This window comes from Diadema setosum, chromosome 5 (assembly GCF_964275005.1).
Source record: "Diadema setosum chromosome 5, eeDiaSeto1, whole genome shotgun sequence".
Lineage (NCBI taxonomy): Eukaryota > Metazoa > Echinodermata > Echinoidea > Diadematoida > Diadematidae > Diadema > Diadema setosum.
Genome location: NC_092689.1, coordinates 28,821,001 through 28,838,766, shown reverse-complemented (window position 1 = coordinate 28,838,766; position 17,766 = coordinate 28,821,001). Strand labels below are relative to the sequence as shown.

At 38.8% G+C, this 17,766-nt stretch overlaps 1 protein-coding gene across 1 annotated transcript in view; it reads left to right on the top strand.

The window, feature by feature from the left end:
• The window catches only part of LOC140229254 (protein PAT1 homolog 1-like), a 59,013-nt gene extending 55,776 nt beyond the window's left edge, over window positions 1–3,237 (top strand). The window contains exon 17 of the mRNA XM_072309532.1: window positions 470–3,237. Coding sequence (XP_072165633.1) covers window positions 470–494 — 25 coding nt within the window. The 3' untranslated portion in view covers window positions 495–3,237. The remainder of the gene's footprint in view (window positions 1–469) is intronic.
• Window positions 3,238–17,766: the final 14,529 nt, after the last annotated feature.

The following is a 17,766-nucleotide window of genomic DNA, read 5'->3' as shown; positions in this document are numbered from 1 at the left end:
GTTCATGGAAATATTGTGACTGTGATGCAGTTGGAGAGCGGGCTACACGCTTGTAACAACTGATCGAGTGCGCACTGCATAAGTATGCATTGTGACATGCTTTTTCGGTAATGTCCCATAGGATAACACGCTATGCTGTTATGCTTTTTCGTTGCACCCTTTTTGCACGGCCGTGCATGTTAGTAAGAAAATAAAGAGTGCACATGTGACTCTTTTCAGCGCCTCTGTTCTATGATTGGCTACATTCTTGAACCCATTCTATAATTGTTTTATATATATATATATATATATATATATATATATATATATATATATATATACATACATAAGTTGAATGGAGTGTTTGTGATGAAGCCACTACTAACAAGAAAGGCCAACAGTAGTCTTTTTTCCATTCAATACATTAGCCATTCCAACTCAATGGTTGTATGTTCTCTCTCTTTTGTGTTTGATATTGTCATGTCTGCAGGAATCTGATTGACAACGAGGAATAAGTTCATTGACTGATTCTCTGCACCACTGCCCCACCTTGGAATGCTGACAAAACTTGGAAAATGCCATGTCTTCACCGCAGCACCCCCAGTGTAATGGACTAAAGTGTGCTCTCTGGCTGGAGTCCTCAGTATGGAAAGCTGTCTGACGTCGGTGTATGGCAAGCCATCCTGTGTCATCCTCAATTTCCAGCGGAACTCTTGCGAGACAATTGAGATGCTCAGTGGCTCATGAGGGAAATTCCAGGAATCATGTCAAATGCCAAAATTATAGGAAAAAGAAATATATATTCTCTTATTCTGCTTGATAAATGATGGCGCTCTGTCAGCTTCTATTGCAAAAAGTATGAGGACAAACAGCAACTTATCTTTTACAACGTCACTTTACTTTCAGAGGCATTAACAGTGAAGATGATTGATGCATGTGGGTCTTTGAAAGTCCGACACGGAGGAAAGCAATTTGCTTGCATTGGATGTATTTTTGTTTTACGTTGTAATTGTGAGATGGATCAAGTGCATGTCTATGTATGTGCCAAGTATTAGGTGAATGCTTTATGATTTATTTCTTGTTTAAATGTACATGTATGACCTATTCAAGCACGCTGGGTGCAGTGTTTCTATGGTACGTGGGTGGATAGGTATTGCAAACTTCAAAAACTTGTAAAAGGTTTGTAGTTACTTGGTCTAAAACCAGTTGGTCTTATTCCCAGATCATCACGCAGCAATACATCTAAAACCATTTGTTCTACTATCAATGTGGTCTAATGGCCATTAGGTGTTAATGATCATTTGGGCTAGTATCCACCTTGGCTAATTGTCATTTCATCTAATGAAGAAATGGTTAATGAAATGGTTGAATTGCCACCAGTTCTATTTAGAATAGACGTAGACTAAGCGTTAATAGGCCAAGTAGATATAAGACAAAATTGGGCATAGCCTGACTTGGTGATTAGATGAAATAGTAATTAGGCCAAGTGGCAATTAAGACCAAATGGTCATTAGAAAACATATGGTTGATGAAACAGGAGTAGACTACATGGTATAAGACCAAGTGGCAATATACCCTGTGAGGTACCTACAGTGTAGTCATGTGTGTTTTATGGAAGGATTTAGGACAGGGTTTGACTGATTATTTCTCATCATTTTTATCTTTCTTGTACTGAGATGGAAAAACGGTGACATTTTGACAAAGGACAGTAGAAAGTGGCAGGCCATGCTTGCTGCAAATCATAATATGCACCAAATTATTCAAAATACTATGGTGATGTTTATGCCTTTTTATCAATGCTTGCAAAATGAAAGTCCCAAAAAGAAATAAACTCACAGTAACGAGGATGATGTTTTCACTCGTAATTTCGTAAGGAACGTCCCTTTAGCCATAAGCAAAGATGTGGTCAATGTGTAGAGATCTATCCCCAGTGGAGTTCTTCTTTGCCGTTGACATTTTGAGTATAATTACGCTATTTTTTTTTTTTCATTTGATCTGTTTTGTATTCTACCGTAAAGACAGTACAGGTTCCCTCATAGATCTTACATTATCAGCTTCCATAATGAGAAAGATCAGGTTGTTTCTGCATGACAGTGTTACATTTGTAGGTTGATATTGCTTGATTGAATTAGACTCGAAAGAACAGTAAATGTGATTTTTTTTGTTTTCCAAATATGAAAGGAAATTGCATTTGACATTACTGTATACCCCCCCAAAAAAAAAAAAAAATGAAATTTCAACAGACAAATGAGATAAATGTCCTGTAGTTCATCAGCCTAGTTCCACCTTTTCAAAATCATGGTTGTTCAACCCATTTCCCCACAAAATACATGCATACTGAATACATTTACACATGTGCTCACACATTTTATACAGATATGTACTTACTACGAATGAGCCAATTATATCAAAGTATGATGGTGCCGACATGTGCTGATCACATCATTTCAAGACCAAACATAGTGCTGAGGGTGGTTTCTCTGTTAGCAGTGAGGAAAAACAATACAGAGAAAGTGGGGCGCATGTGGTCACACTTTAACAAGAATATCTGCGGTTCTCATATCTGTTTCAGTTATTCAAGCCATCATGTAGGGAATGAAATACATGTGGAATGTTTTTCAGCAGTTTTCGGCTGTCACGCTTTTACAAGAATATCTGCAGTTCTCATATCTGTTTCAGTTTAGATTTAAGCAGTTTTTTATCTAGGGAATGGAAAACATGGAGTGTTTTTAGCAGATGGAATTTAGTGGAAGTCCATGGCTTCAAATGAGATTTCTGTGGGATCTCAATCAGCAAGTGGCATTCATGGTCAGCATAAAGTAAATGTCGGTCACAGTTGAGTCTGTGTTTTCTATCCATGTGAAAGACAGAAAAAAAAAATACTTGATTATATTTCCTTTATCGTAAAAATGTAAAGAAAATTATTTGTATTCTTTTCGTCATCTTGATGCTTTGATTTGCCATCTCGTAGGAACCTGTTAAATTGTGTTGTTAGATCGATACACCCACAAACTTGAACCTGTCAGTGTTCTCATGTTTTCTTCCTGGTAGTTCCATCATTTGACTCTCATAGCAAAAACAACTTTGATTTCTCAAACTGCTGTCAGATTTGGACCTGCTGATGCAGCGTGCATGGATGTGAGTTGTTCCTGTACAGTGTATGCGGAATATGTAACAAAACAATGGATGGTTTGTTTTATTGCGTGCCCCGGAACAATGGTTGGTTTGTTTATTGTTTGACCACCAAAGCAGTAGTGTTTCGGAAGCAACAAATCAGAACTTTCCTGTCACCAAGTTTTGTGGCATAGGTAGAATCCGTCCCTCCTGTCCAGAACCTGGGGTAGAAATTCCACTGCTAAATATTTTGTTGTTCAGATATGTTTTGCTTGTAGTGAATACAGTGTATATGTCATCCTTTGCAATATTTATGTGATCATATCCTGTCCTCAGATTTGAGGTGACCATCCGTGAAATAGTGGTCTGATAGGGGTGGGGTTCATGAAAGAATCAATGCAAACAATCACTCTCCCCATGAATGATGAAATGCAAATTGACATCTCTGTGTGTATCATGGGAATGGCTTTGCTGGACTGAAAACGAGAGGCATCCTGTGTGTTGCCTGCAGCCTTTCCTCATACTAAGTGTTGTGATCTGTGCTACGGACCAGCCCCCTGTACATTCTCATGGGCATTAACCCGTTGAGGACGGTTTGATTTTGCTACAACACGCATTTCCCATAGACACTTGCCCGAGTATACTCGGGACTTGTCCTCAACGGGTTAAAGGTAGGGGATACCTTTTACAGACCTCCCAAAATGCAGCAAAACATTAAATATGAACCTCAGGGGACTTGTTTAGGCCACTGCTGAAAAATTTGGAAGTCGACAGTTATCTACAATTTGAATAATGCACAAAACTCAACTACTCAGTAATTCTGTGTGTCAGCCACACTTAAGCCTTTTTGTTGCAGTCTTCTGTATTTCTTATCTATAAACACAAATCTAAAAGTATAAGAGCTGATGTCATAACATATAGAGTGTGTGGCAAGAATGTATATAGAAATGTTTGTAAGTTTTGATGAACTTTCTTCGCAAAATATACATGATGGACACACATGCAGTGCATGGGTCTGCAAAGGTAGCCTAGTAATGTTACTGGAATTTACGGTGAGCCCCGAAAAAAATTCAATTCAAAATCTAACGGTCAATAAAAATGTACTAAATGTTACCTTCCACTTTCAATACTTTATGGGAGTTTCTAAAATAATACTCTCTTCAACATACCACTGTATTTATACAACTCTTTATTTAAGGCATGCAAATGGGATTCCCTACCTTTAACAGTGAGATGTTTCTTGCCATTTGTGAGGTAGCTGTAACTGCTGGTATGAGATAACCAGATAGCTATTGTATATGCCATATATTTCGCGAGTCTAAATTTTCACGAATCAGGAATTCCCAACGATTTCACGCGTGGTTAAATTCGCTATCGTGGAGTCTTGTACTGAACGGAGAAATGTCATACGTATGCAAACATCACATCCACCTCGGGATCGGAGTCAATATTTTCGCATGTCTTTAATTTCGCGAATAGCACCTGACTCATGAAATTCGTGAAAATAAGAACCTCAAGAAATATTTGGCATATACAGTAACTCGAAATTGGTCATTCTCATTGTAGTACCCTCCTGCTACTTGTTTGAGTACAGTTGGGCGTTTCAGGCCTAGATTGATTCGGTGCCAATTTTGTGTAAAGGTTGAATGCATCACATTGGGTGATTTCAAGTTCGGTGCTAGTGCTAGTGCTAGTGGTGTGTCAGCACTGGCACCGGTGGTAAAACTGAACTTGAAATCAGTCAGTGTTGGGAGGGTGACCTCAAAATTATGATGTATTTCTGGTAGGTGGTGTTGGGCCTGGTGTTGAATGTTGTCTGCTGAACCGAGGTCTGCCGTTTGTGTTGGTGATTTACGTGCTTTTTACCCCCCATGTGTGGCTAACACTAGCCCCTTGAGATTATCATCTTTGTCATTTCAAGTTCGGTGCTGGTGTTAGTGTTGCTATGCTAGACCCTTATTCATGTCCGTGAGTGATGCATGTTGTACATGCAAAGTCTGTGCTAATGCAGCGGTCGTCCACATAGTGTACAGAAACACTCTAGACCTGGCTACATAAATCTGAGCTTGTGAACAAAATTTGATTGTTGAATCTTGGAGAAGGGATGAAATTTTGTGGCATTTTAATCCGTCTTCCTCATTATGTGTCTCAGACTGTAAAGTATCATGACTGCATCTTTTAATATTTGACTTTTACTATGTGCCATCACTGTCTTTTGTCGTGCATTTCCTGCAGATTTCATGGTAGTTTGATGCCAGCACGTAGTGTTAGAGATTATGGTGATCAGTATCATCATGTTTATCTGACCGTCAGTGTTTGAGCTCGATGTAAGACAGCTGTTTGGAGATAGCACTAGCACTAGCACCGAACTTGAAATCACCCATTGGTAACATACAGATACAAATACAAAAGACACCTGAGGAAACATCCACAGTTTATGTCTTATTTTTTTTTTTTTATTGTTCTGTACTTTTAACAACCTTCTGCAGAACAACTAGTAAACAACTTAGACTGACTCAAAAAAGAAAGTTGTGAAGAAAACCCAAGGGGGATTTGAAGTGGGAAATTAGTCGTAGTTGCGAAGTAGATGTCATACTACCTTCAGTAGGAGGGTCTGGTGGAAATTTGTTTTGACGTTGGCTGTCCCTGCAGGAAATTGCATCCAGGTCTAACAACTGGATAAGAGTAATGAGGGAATCTGATCTGTAATGTTCGGTTACGGTATGGAAATAATTGCAGGGTGTGTGTGGATGTGCGTGTGAGTGTGTGCATGTGTGTGTGTTTGTGTGCGTGTGTGTGTGTGTGGGTGTGTGTGATTTGCCGCCAAGGTGTCCTTGCACTCTGGTACGTTGAAATTGATGAGCTGTCAGCTTTGCAAACATTTTTCTGCCATAGGGAGAGAAAGAGAGCGCCCTCGCAATCAATCTTCCCCCGATGCCACTGTGGCCACATCAGCGTGGCCAATCGTAATATGTGTCAGGTGTGATTCTCACTCTGCCTTGACTTCACATCATTAAAGGTAGCAGCCATACTTTTTTATTCTTTTTTTTTCTTGTTCAGCCAGCACAATCCAAGTCCTTAGACAAATCTTTCTCTAGACAGCAGTTGTTGAAGTCATTCTGTTGTGTTTTGATTCTGAAATGTCCCCGCCTCCTCACCCCACTGCACAGTCTGTCGGAAGCATTAGTTTGTCAAATTTGCCCTCCAGTTATTGGAGAAAAAGACATTTTGCATGTATATTTATAGTTATTTCATCTCATTGAGTGCTCATTGGGGGAATCTGCAAGTTATCATCAGTGAAATTTGCAGATGATGTGATGTGACCAGAAACTCTAATCCCAGTATTGCAGAGTGCTTGTACTTTTGTTTAAGGAATTTTCATTTTCCAGTGTCACTACATTACATCGCCCTCAGAAATCCAACACTGCAAAGCTCAACTAATACAAGAAGCTACCTTTAATCATGTTTGCTCTGTCACCTTCTCCTCCCCCCCCCCTTATTTGACAGCCAATTTAGCAGTGACTTTGTTTATTTGTCAGACCACACAAGAATAATGGGTTCACCTGTTTGAGGCAAGTTCAGCAAATTTATGTACATCCCATATCCCTCCACATGTTGGCTGCATGCTCTTTGTTATAGTTTACATTTCCTGCTCAAGACATATGAAATATATCACTTCTTTGTGAAAACACAGCATGGTGTTTAATGAGGTATACTTGTGATTATAAGAATGGATGGCTGCTGTGCCGCCTTCTCATTGGAACGTTTAAATAACTGCCAGAACAGACCCCGTGAATATTGTAACTGTTAATGCATGGACTTTTATGGCTTTAAAATCATGTATTGCATTTGAGATGGGGTGAAAATATGCTCTGTGACAAAAAATAGAATTGATTAAAAGATTTGGAAGTGGCTGTAAATTAAAGAGAGAGTGAAAATAACACATGCCAGAAATAAGATTCTATTTACCCACAGCCTGTCAACCAAAGGGCAGAACATCTTAACCTGGAATCCGAATTCACAAAGGTAGTTTCAATTTTGTTTTTGTTATTGAATGGATTATGCAAATTTTGATGGCGGTAATCTACTGCATGTATCATATTTGCGTAACCAACAGACATCAAATGTTGAAGAGTTTGACAAGGGGCCATGATGTCACAGATTTTTCTGGTGTGAAATTTCTGCTTAAATTTGGTCCATGTTGTCAAACCTCGTGGACTTGTGTGGAGTGAGTAAACCATGAATTGATTTTGTGCCAGTTCCTGTGTTCGTGGGTTGATAAGTGCTGAAACTGTGTCCAGGCACGTACCATGCAACCTTGTGCTATCATTATTTATGTCCTTACCACAGTTTTGTTGGAAAAGAGACTTTTTTCTGAAAAGAATAAAAAAAATAAGATAAAAATACAATTTATATGAGAAATTAAAGCTTTCTTTCGTAAACCGAACAAAAAGAAAAAACAACAAAAAACAAAACAGCATAAATACATGTACATTTTTGTGTCTGTATTTTCATAGAACAACAATGGCATTTGTATTGCTTTTTCATGGCAGTTGTGATTTAGTTCTGTGTTTGTTTGTTTGTTTGTTTGTTTGTTTTTGTGAGATCTATCCCACAAGAGTTGAAAATGCTGAAAGTTCAGTTTTCGGGCATTGTCTGTCACAAATGTAATCAGGCAGCATTTGGTTCGGCAAAGGAAACCATGCGTAGGCTGGTAACACATTCTTCATTTGCGAATAATGTAATGGTACAAATCATCGCAGAATGTTGTTGCAGCTCATTAAATATGTGGTGCCTGGCAAGTTTATCGCCTGCGTATAAGGGTCCTTTAGGCACTTTAAGATGCATCTCTGAGGAATTTAACTTTATGGATGAGATCTTTGATACCACGACAGAAAAATCCCTCGGGTGCTTACATGCCTGTCAAATCAAGTTCACTTGTGACTACTTTAGGAAAGCGAGAAAATTTAGTGGCACTAAAGGACATTCTTCCTAAGTATTCTATGATACCATGGGGATTACTTCTCTTTGCGCAGTCAAGTAGGTGCATTAATGTGCTCTGTTATATTTGAATTTGCATTTAAAGAAGTCTTTGCAGCAGACTCTGAAGAAGATTTGCAATTATCAGTCTTTGCTGTGAGAGGTAAGAGATTCAAGGGTATTTTTTGCAATGCCTGCTGTAGTTTTCCGAAAGCGTCGGTGTCAACGCGGGTGGATGACTTGCATTCCGATTCAAGTTCACCGAGATGGAACGATTGTCTAATACGGTTTGAGGATAAAGCGAAAGTGATAGCAGTATTCAGGAGACACTTTGTAGTTCAGATTTGTTCGTAAGAGATGAAGTAACATTGAGATTATGCATACATTCATAATACTGAGGATCAATTGAAGACATTTGGCTGATTAACTTTTCAAAGGAATTCATAGAAAGCTGCCACCCAAGCCTAATATTTGTAGGAAATGGTTAGCTTAGTTTCTCTTGTCTATAAGGACTCTTGTTTGTTTCCTTTTCTTTTTGTCTCCCCCTCTCCTTGTAATTAGGTTCAGTTGGCATAAGCTCAAGTTGCTTTCCTATTACCAGATACAACATACTTGAGCACCCTCCACTTAGCTGTCCTTATATTTGTTTGGGTTTTTTTTTTTTCTACCAGTATGAAGAGCTTTGCTTGAACAGAACTCGTATTACAGTCCATCTCATTGCAAACAAGGAGAGACCCAAAAATGTCCATCTGCTTGCAGGATCTTTCAGCCACTGCAAACCTGTGCTCCACTTGGAAATGTTTGGACAGGTTTGAATTACTTTTCAATCAGTTAAGAAGGTAAATAGCCCTTCAGTGAATGACACCCGACTGAGGAGATATTCCCCCGGTGTGAATGAGCCATTACACTTGTATTTTACCAATCCTCATCGGATCGCAAAGCTAACATTACCTAATTGGTATGAGACGTCAATACAGTTTTGCGATACTGTGTTACACGTGCCATCATTCCAGACGTGACTGAAGCGCTATTTGTATGAAACAAAACCTCGTCTTGAAGTGCCAGGCCTTTTGGTGACAGAGGTTTAACTAGGTGGAACTCATGACAACTTGCACCCTTTAAATGGATGCTTTGTTTTGTTTTGTTTTGTTTTGTGTTATTTTGTTTTGTTTTGAGAAGAGCGGGTAGCATGAAACATGGTGTGTATCTGTGTTCTATTTTTTTCCCCTGGTATTGTAGCTATCTCTCTCTGTGGGTATCGCAAGAGTCATCAAAATAAAGAATGCCATTATGATATTAATTTACAGAAATTTCAAGTCATGATATTCAGTTCCTAGGATTTTATTCGGAGGCACCCTGATGCCAGCACAAGCAAACAAAAATAATTTAGAAGTGAAGAAATCTTCTTGTTTTTTTTTTTGCAGCCAAAGCAGAAGATAGCATGATTTGAGTTTTGATTAATGCTTTTAAAAATGTTAAGAGAGCTAAGGCAGGGGTGCAGATGTTGTGTCTTGTCCCTTTAGGGTGACATCTAGTTTCTATGGATATGCCAAACAATGTTCAGCCATCTCGTCGTGGAAATGCCAAGTTGTGGCTGTAGCTTGAAGATGATCTGTCGTCATGGTAATGTATAGTCTGTCGTTTATCTGTTTACATATCGCAGACAATGGCTGTCACTTCGAAAGATTGCAAAGATGACAAACCACATCTTGGGAATTTGAAATGTGCATTATGCATGCAGGGGGGGGGGTGGGAATACACATACATTTGCAGGGTGGAGCCACGTTTGAGCTGTGTTGAGCATTAGACAAGGGATTGACTCTCATAGCGATGACAGTAATCAGCTTTGTTAGAAAGAATTTGTTGTTTTGCTAATCAAATTCATGAGATTGTGCGCCACAAGTCAGCGACATGTGGCAGATGAGGCTTCACAGGGCATTACACACAGACACCACATTACCTTGGTCAACTACACAAGCAGTTACAACTGGTTAAAGGTAGGTTCATGGGTTGTCACCGGACAGACTGCCCGTTGTCGTGCCTATAGCCACAACTCGATGGGTCATCAATGACCATTGCAAGACTGTCATCATTGTCCATGTCACACTGGTCACTTCGAAGTTTTATGACCCCTCTTTGCTTTCACTCAATGATCACCCCCAAGGGCTGCTGGGTTTAAACAAGCGCAACGACTTACACTGTTCCCCCCCCCCCTTCTGTGCCCACAAGCCACCAGGAGATACTTTTTGAATGCACGCAAGACCAGTGATGTGTCTAAACTTTGCGTTTAGGCGCGGTAGAAGGTCGTAAAATATTTGTGCCCTGTCACATCCCGAGATGTGAACAAACGGCCCCGAGGAATTGCGGAGCAATGATGCATCGAGGATTGAGTCACGCATTCTTTTAGGGGCATTCCTGTCCTCATCTTTAATTCAACTGGCTTGCGGTTCACTTTGCGGCAGTACAGGTGCCATTTTCGGCTCTTGATCAAGCAAAGTGGTAAAAAAAAAAATTTTTCTTGTGTTTGATGCAGATTGGAGACACACCCGTGTCTTGCTACTGATGTACTCAACTTTTTTTATGTCAACCAGAACAGAATGTTTCCTTCTGTGTGTCTTTTTTTTTTTTTTTTTTAAGGGGGGGGGGGGGATGGAGGGTTCTTATACACCTTTGGGTATCCTATCCTTGTTTTATGGTAGTGTGGTAAACTGGAGTCCCAAGGCTTTTGTTGGGTCAGATAGTAATCAGCCTTGATGTTGTGTGGACATGCAGGATGTTTATGGCATTTCAGATGGTCTCACCTTTTCTATAAATAGGAAAGATGGAAGCAAAGTGACTGAAGTGACCACATCACCGTGTGCCAAAAATTAAATCTGTCGGAAGACGATGCATACATTTGCATGGTTGCCTCCAATGTCGGTCTCGCAGTGCATGTTTAAATTTACACTTTCATGGGGTCGTGACAGCGACTTGTTGACAAATACTTGAGACCCCCCAAGGAACGAAGGTTGCGATGATATTAGCTTCCTGCATTGTCTCCAAGTCTTGGTTTCTTGGAAGGAACATATGCATGTATTACAACCAGATACCCTCCACCTATTAGGGAGTTAAGTAAAAATGAAATATGGCTGACTGTAAAATCTGCATCAATCTCAAACTCTTTTTATCTGTCATAACTGTCAAGTCACATCACGTCAAATGACTCTCTGCTCCATGCCAATGAGGTGTTACAATTTCCGCAATCAAACATGTTATCTGTTTCTTTCATTTTTTTTTAAACTCAATCTGGTACTGCAAAATCTGTAGGTACCAGATAAGTTTAAGGATTCTTTGAAAAAAAAAATATCAAGGTTAAAGAGATTATGTCTGCAACTAGTTGTTTGAAGATGAGATTAATTTACATGTTGTATTGTTAGCAGTGCTTTCAGTATGTGAGCAGTCCATTTTATTGCACTGATGTTTGATTTCCGTGGAAATGTTAGATTTGCCGCCTCATCCATCTGCCATGTAGGGGAATTGGGAATTGGCTTGGCCTACAAGAAGAGAGAAAGAGGAATGTATGCATGAATTCCGGGTAATATGTTCACTTCCACTTGGAGGATTCTTGCAGTGTTGGGTTCCGTGCATACAGTCTTATAATGGATTTGATGGCAAACAAAAATTCAGTGCAAGAAAAAAAAAAATAAGTGAGTGCAGTTAGTCCAAGGATTGAAGATCTAAAGAGAGTTACATATTTAGGTTACTGTAAAAGAATTCAAGAGTGTGAAAAAAAGGTAAAAACCTCTGAGAGTTTTGGGGCTAAATGAGGGACCATCCTAAGTGCAAAGTCTACATTTTGAACAAGAGGTGATGAAGCATGGAAACAAACGTGGAAATGTTAAAGGATGTCCCAGAGGTGATGAATTTCTTAAAGTGCATCTGGATGAGGGGAAAAGAGATGATAGAGAGAGAGAGAAAAAAAAAAGGCAGCAGATAATGGGACAGTATCCTTGTGAGCATAGATTGCTGCTGATATGAACACACACCTGTCGTGTGCCTTACCTGTGAACCATCTGGAGATGAGCTTATCGATTGCACTAACTGTCAGGAGAAGATTCCGTGCGCCTCGTCTGCCCCGCTCGCGCTCTGAGTGACGAAATGGGAGACGGTTACCATGGCGCATACCAGGGGGATTCTCAGCCATTCAGTCGACCGTTGTTGGGCATGTAGCCTAAATCAATCCCATCTCCTTCTCTTCATCCCATGTGGTTTTTGTTTTCATCAAAGTTTGTTTATTCATGTGTTCCTGTACTTTTTTTTAAACACAATGCATTGTACTTTGCTTAAGAAAAAAAAGAGAGAATGCTTAAATGTCAAACATTCAAGCTGGTGTCGGGCATGGTGTGATGAGCTCGTCTATCAGTGTATCGAGGCATTCACAGCAGAGGAGAATTGCGGGGCTGCGTAGAAATCTGCCTAAATTATGTAAGATGTAATGGTATTAGTATCCCAGTGTTTCTGGCCGAGTCTGTCCCATATGTTGACAGAATAGTATTAAAGCCAGGTATATAGGAACTGTTGCGTACAAAAATCGGCCACATAGCAGTGTGGAAGCAAGGTATATTGTAAATTCCTATTAGATTTGATATAGAACTTTGGCCACCTGGAAGAGTAGACTTATGATGGTGTGATATGAAGTGAAGGAGTAGAACCACAAATACTAATCACAGTGATCAGATCAAAATAAAGATAGAAGTGTATGAATATAATCACCCTGCTGGTGTACCCGTTCATTCAAATATTATGTGTAGATGTTTTGAAATTATGAAATGATATTTGATTAAGATTTAAGGAACGTTCTTATACTTTAGATCTATTCAGGCCGAGCACTATGGGCAAATTATACTTGTATTTACCCCAAGATGCCAATACATCCTGCTCCAAACAGTGCATAATGTACTACATCATATACTACATAGTAGTGAGCTTGTATAAGGAAAATACTACATGTATACGAAAGAAAGATAGCTGTGAAAACGTGAGAAGTGTATTGGGAAAATAGGAGACTGTATTTTGCTTGTTTGTTAAAGAAAGAAAGAAATATTATGTCATTGCATTTCCAATATTTTTTTTCTGGAGCTGGAAAAGCTTTTATATACAGCAAATGATTAAAATCAAGATTCTGATATGAGATTCCCTGTAGTACTGCTGTAATTTGAAGCTCTTCAAAGCAAAGTGACTACTTGTATCTATTTGTCTTTGCATGGATGATAAAAGAAGTGGTGTAGAGAGTGATAAAGAAGATTACTGGCTATGCAAGGTATATTACAGAATATAGATATTAAGAAATTATGTCAAAAGCTGTATCTCGGTATAGTCTCTTGTGGTATTGTGCATTTCCTTGGACTACAAATGTAGAAACTGCATGTCACACTTCAGTAAAGTGGTAATTTTTATATTGCTGGTCAGGAAAATAAATGACACCACTATCTTTGTTACTGCTGTTCCATTTTTTTTTTCTTTTGGTCCTTTTCTTCAGATTGAGGATGCCACCTCAAAAAGTTTTAAGGACTTCATCTGTCTTGTCATGTGTCATAGAGCACTGATAAGCGTGTCTTGCTTGTGGGCACGTTTTCCATTGTGTTTGTGCTCGAGTTTTTTGTTCCGTCTTGTTTCAATTTGTTTAGATTTTAGCCAGCCCTTACGGCTGGCACTCGCAATAGAAGATTTATGATGCTATGGAAAAGGGAATCCAAGCGTGAGGTTGGCTTCATTGGTTGAGTCATTTACCCCGATCTCGCGGAGGTCTCAGAAAGTTCACGTCAAATTACGCCAAGAAGTATGAGGATTGGACGATTTGTGGAATACAAGTATAAAAAGACTTTTAAAAATGTTGTTGTTGTTGTTGTTGTATCCCTCCCTTAGTATTGATACCTCTGTAAGCCATATACTAATACTGCTTTGTTGCTTATTTTTTTTCAACACTGATTTTATCAGTGCTTATTTACATCGATGTAGGGCAATTTGTCAATCAGTTGCAATGCTGGGTTTTGTTGGTTTACCTCTCATTTCTTATACATAAGATCTTGTGGTTTCAAGCACCCTTTCAGTGCCGGGGTGTATAACGAGGCAACTATGAACCCAAGGTACGCAATTCTCTGTATTCTCCACCTGATTGTTCTTGGCTGTGTTTGTTGTTTAGTTGTTGTTGTTGTTTTTTCCTTTCCCTTTAAGGGAAGATGTACCCCTGCATCAAGAGTTGCATAGGGCACTATCTATTTCAGGAGTGTTAAGCTGATACAGGAATAATTTTGCAGGTATTAAAGCTTATGATGAAATGTCTATTAGGGTTTGGGAGTTTTGGGGGGTTTTACGTTATTAAATGTGGGAGGCTGTGTGGAAGGGAAAATTTATTATGTAAACCTGCATTCAGCGCATGCAGTTAAAATGGTTGCATTTGATATCGAAATAAGATATTTTTAGGGAGTTTGGTAGAAGTTAAAAGGGGATACTTTTGTTTTGTTTTGTTTTTGTAATCCTGTTCTTGTTTTCAAAATGCTTTCTTAATTCTTGGGCTTTTTTCACAAGAGGATGGGCCATTTGGTTATTATGCTAATTTAGTTACCGAGAGAGGTCTGTATGTAACATTCTTCTTTTCCTTTTCTTTTGGGTGATGCTATATTCTAGAAATGTAGTGGACTCTAGATGGACTACATTTCTTTGGGCACAAGTCCTGATTTGCCCTTAGTCCCATGCAGTCATATTAAGCTTTTGGTAAAGAAGAAGAAGAAGAAGAAGAAGGAAGAAGAAAATGTACTTTTTTTTTTGGCAATGAGCTGAATTAATTTGTCATTTGTCCCCAGGAATGGAGAGACAAAAATGTTCCGTACATTTGCTTCTAAAGGAACTTATATCACTTGTGAAATAAATTTTGATATGATTTGGACAACCGGATTATCTTGTTATTTTCATATTGTCTGTGTGCATTGCTTTTCTTTCCTTTTGAGAGAGGAGATGGGAGTATATTAAGTGTATCTATACTGGTTTGTTATGATGCTGGAAGCATTGTGTATTCAATTTATATTTTGTGTGTCTATTTGTAGCTGCTCATCCTGGGTGGGCTCTTGATCAGTTGTTTATTCTGTATCATTATTCTGTCTGCCTTTCCGTCCACTTGAACGCCGAGATTATATTACCGCATATTATGGATATCCGGAGAATGCCCTTTGAGCATTAATGCAGGTGTGTGTAGCACTCTGGTACATACTGCCAGATGTATGTTCGTGGATTATGTGTCCCCACCAACAGTAGCTGAAGGAGGCAGAGGAAGCTATAGAGTGCGGGGGGGGGGGGGGGGGGGGAGTGGGGGTCATCTCGGTGGATTGTGAGTGCTTTAGGCAAGGAGAGAGTGTGGTAAATCGTACAGTGAATGAGACCCTGCACTTTCTGAAGCAGAGCATTATTAAAGGGATGGTATAGTATTGGTGGAGATGAGGATTGAGCTTTTAACTTTTTGTGAGATTCTAAGGAACCACTTATGAAATGTTACAGCGAATACCACTCGAAAGAGAATTTAAAGTTTATTTGATGAAAATCGGTTTTGAAATGGCTGAGATATACAAAAACAAAATAAAACAATCCTCATAAAAGGTGTGTCCCATCTTTTATTAGTATCACTTTGTTTTGGACATCTCAGCCATTTCAAAACCAATTTTCATCAAATAAAAGTTGAATTCCTCTTGGAATGGCATGTTCTTTCATATTTCATGAGATCTTTCTCATTATCTCACAAAAAAGTTAGAAACCTGAAGCCAGGGCCCTGTTTTATCAAGAATAAAAATTGATTATGGCAGCCTGTGTGATAAGGAAATTTAAAATCAATTTCATCTTATGATAAAACGGGGCCCAGGTCTCAACCTGAACTATGCCATTCCTTTAAGCAAGGTTGATATCTGTGGACCTGTATGGAAACAAGCTTTGCTGATCAGGGTGTTACTACACCCCATGATGTGGAAATAAATAGAAGATGGAATTCAGTTCAACCCGTGTCTTGGTTATTTACAAAACAAGTAGTCTATAACTATTATGTTACTCCTAGAGAATATAAGAAAAGTGTGGATACTTATGCCAGTATGTAGTTTCAGCCACAAAAGACTTGCAGTTGGTTGTACAACTTACCATCAGTCAAGTGGTTAGTTGTGAATGCTGTGAGCAAATTCAACAGCAATTATGCAGGTAATTGATTGTCAGTTCAGTTGATTAGGAACTTAATTCAACCAGGAGCTGTAGATCTTTTTCTATACCTCAGTAGCTTTAAAGGGATCATGTAGCTTTGTTTGAGACCTAATTTCAGGTTTCTAACATTTTTTTTGGTGAGATAATGAGAAACCTCTTATGAAACATGAAAGAGCATGTAATTCCATGAGGAATTCAACATTTATTTGATGACAGTTGGTTTTGAAATGGCTGAGATATCCAAAACAGAGCGATTCCAATAAAGTGTGGGACTCGCCTTTTATTACGATCGCTTTGTTTTACTTTGTTTTTGGATGTTAAACCCAATTTTCATCAAATAAACTTTGTATTCCTCTTAAAATGGTACATGTATGCTCTGTACTATTTCATAAGTGTTTTCTTGGTTTCTCGCAAAAAGTTAAAAGCCCAATTCTCATCTCCACCAATACTGTACCACCCCTTAAACATAGCAGCACGAGCCCTTTAACTTTCTGTTGTCGGTATAGTCAAGAAGTCTGTTGCCTGCGGTATTAATATTTGTTGAATATTGAGAATGATTTCATGTAATCAATATGAAAGTATTCTATGTTCAATATCTAGGCCATGCCACAGTGTACCAGAAATGATACAGAAACTAGCTGCGTATCAGTGTTATGAAGAAGCAATGCACATTATGATATTCTGGTTATTATCATTTTAGGAGTTTATATACACGCACACACACACATATAGGTCTACCTTTCAGAAACAGTGTATAGAAAGTATGTACTAAATGCCAGGTGTAAAGCATGGATTTAATGTGATACAAAATACCTTGTAGGTGAAAGCATTTAGAAGACACAAAGTTGTCTCTTTAAAGGTCTAATGTCTCTTTAATACACCAGTAAGCATATAAGGTCTCCCTAAAGTACCTCCAATTATGTATGTATAAATGAGAGAGAGATAATTAGTAATGTATGATACCGTCTAATTATACAAGAGGAGATAAAGCATTTTTTTTTTATCATTGTTAGTGTCAAGAATAAGAGCACTTCAAATTTTCTGTCAAAATGCAGGAATTTTTGTTTTTACAATGCATCAAAATTCTATTTTCTGCCATCTCCAGTATTTCTATTTTTTATTTTTATTTTTTTGCAGATGATAGAAAAAATATTGATGACTAAAAAAATAGAACAAAGGTTGGTTCACCTTGCTAGCGACAGATTCATTCATCAAATCAGACATTATCTTGATATCAGAGGAGAAGATGATAAAGCTCTTGATGACACGTCGCATCGGGAGCGAATGCACGGGGATTGGGTCGGAGGAGAAAACATTAGATAATTTATTACCGGATGCGTTGGCTCACCTGGGCAGCGGAGAAAGAGAGAACTACAGCTGCGATGATGTCTCAAAGTTAAAGGTCTTCTCGCTGGGGAAGAGAATTGAAACTGGCGTCCCGGGTGCCCCTGTGAGCTAAGCACATGCTATGACATGCCT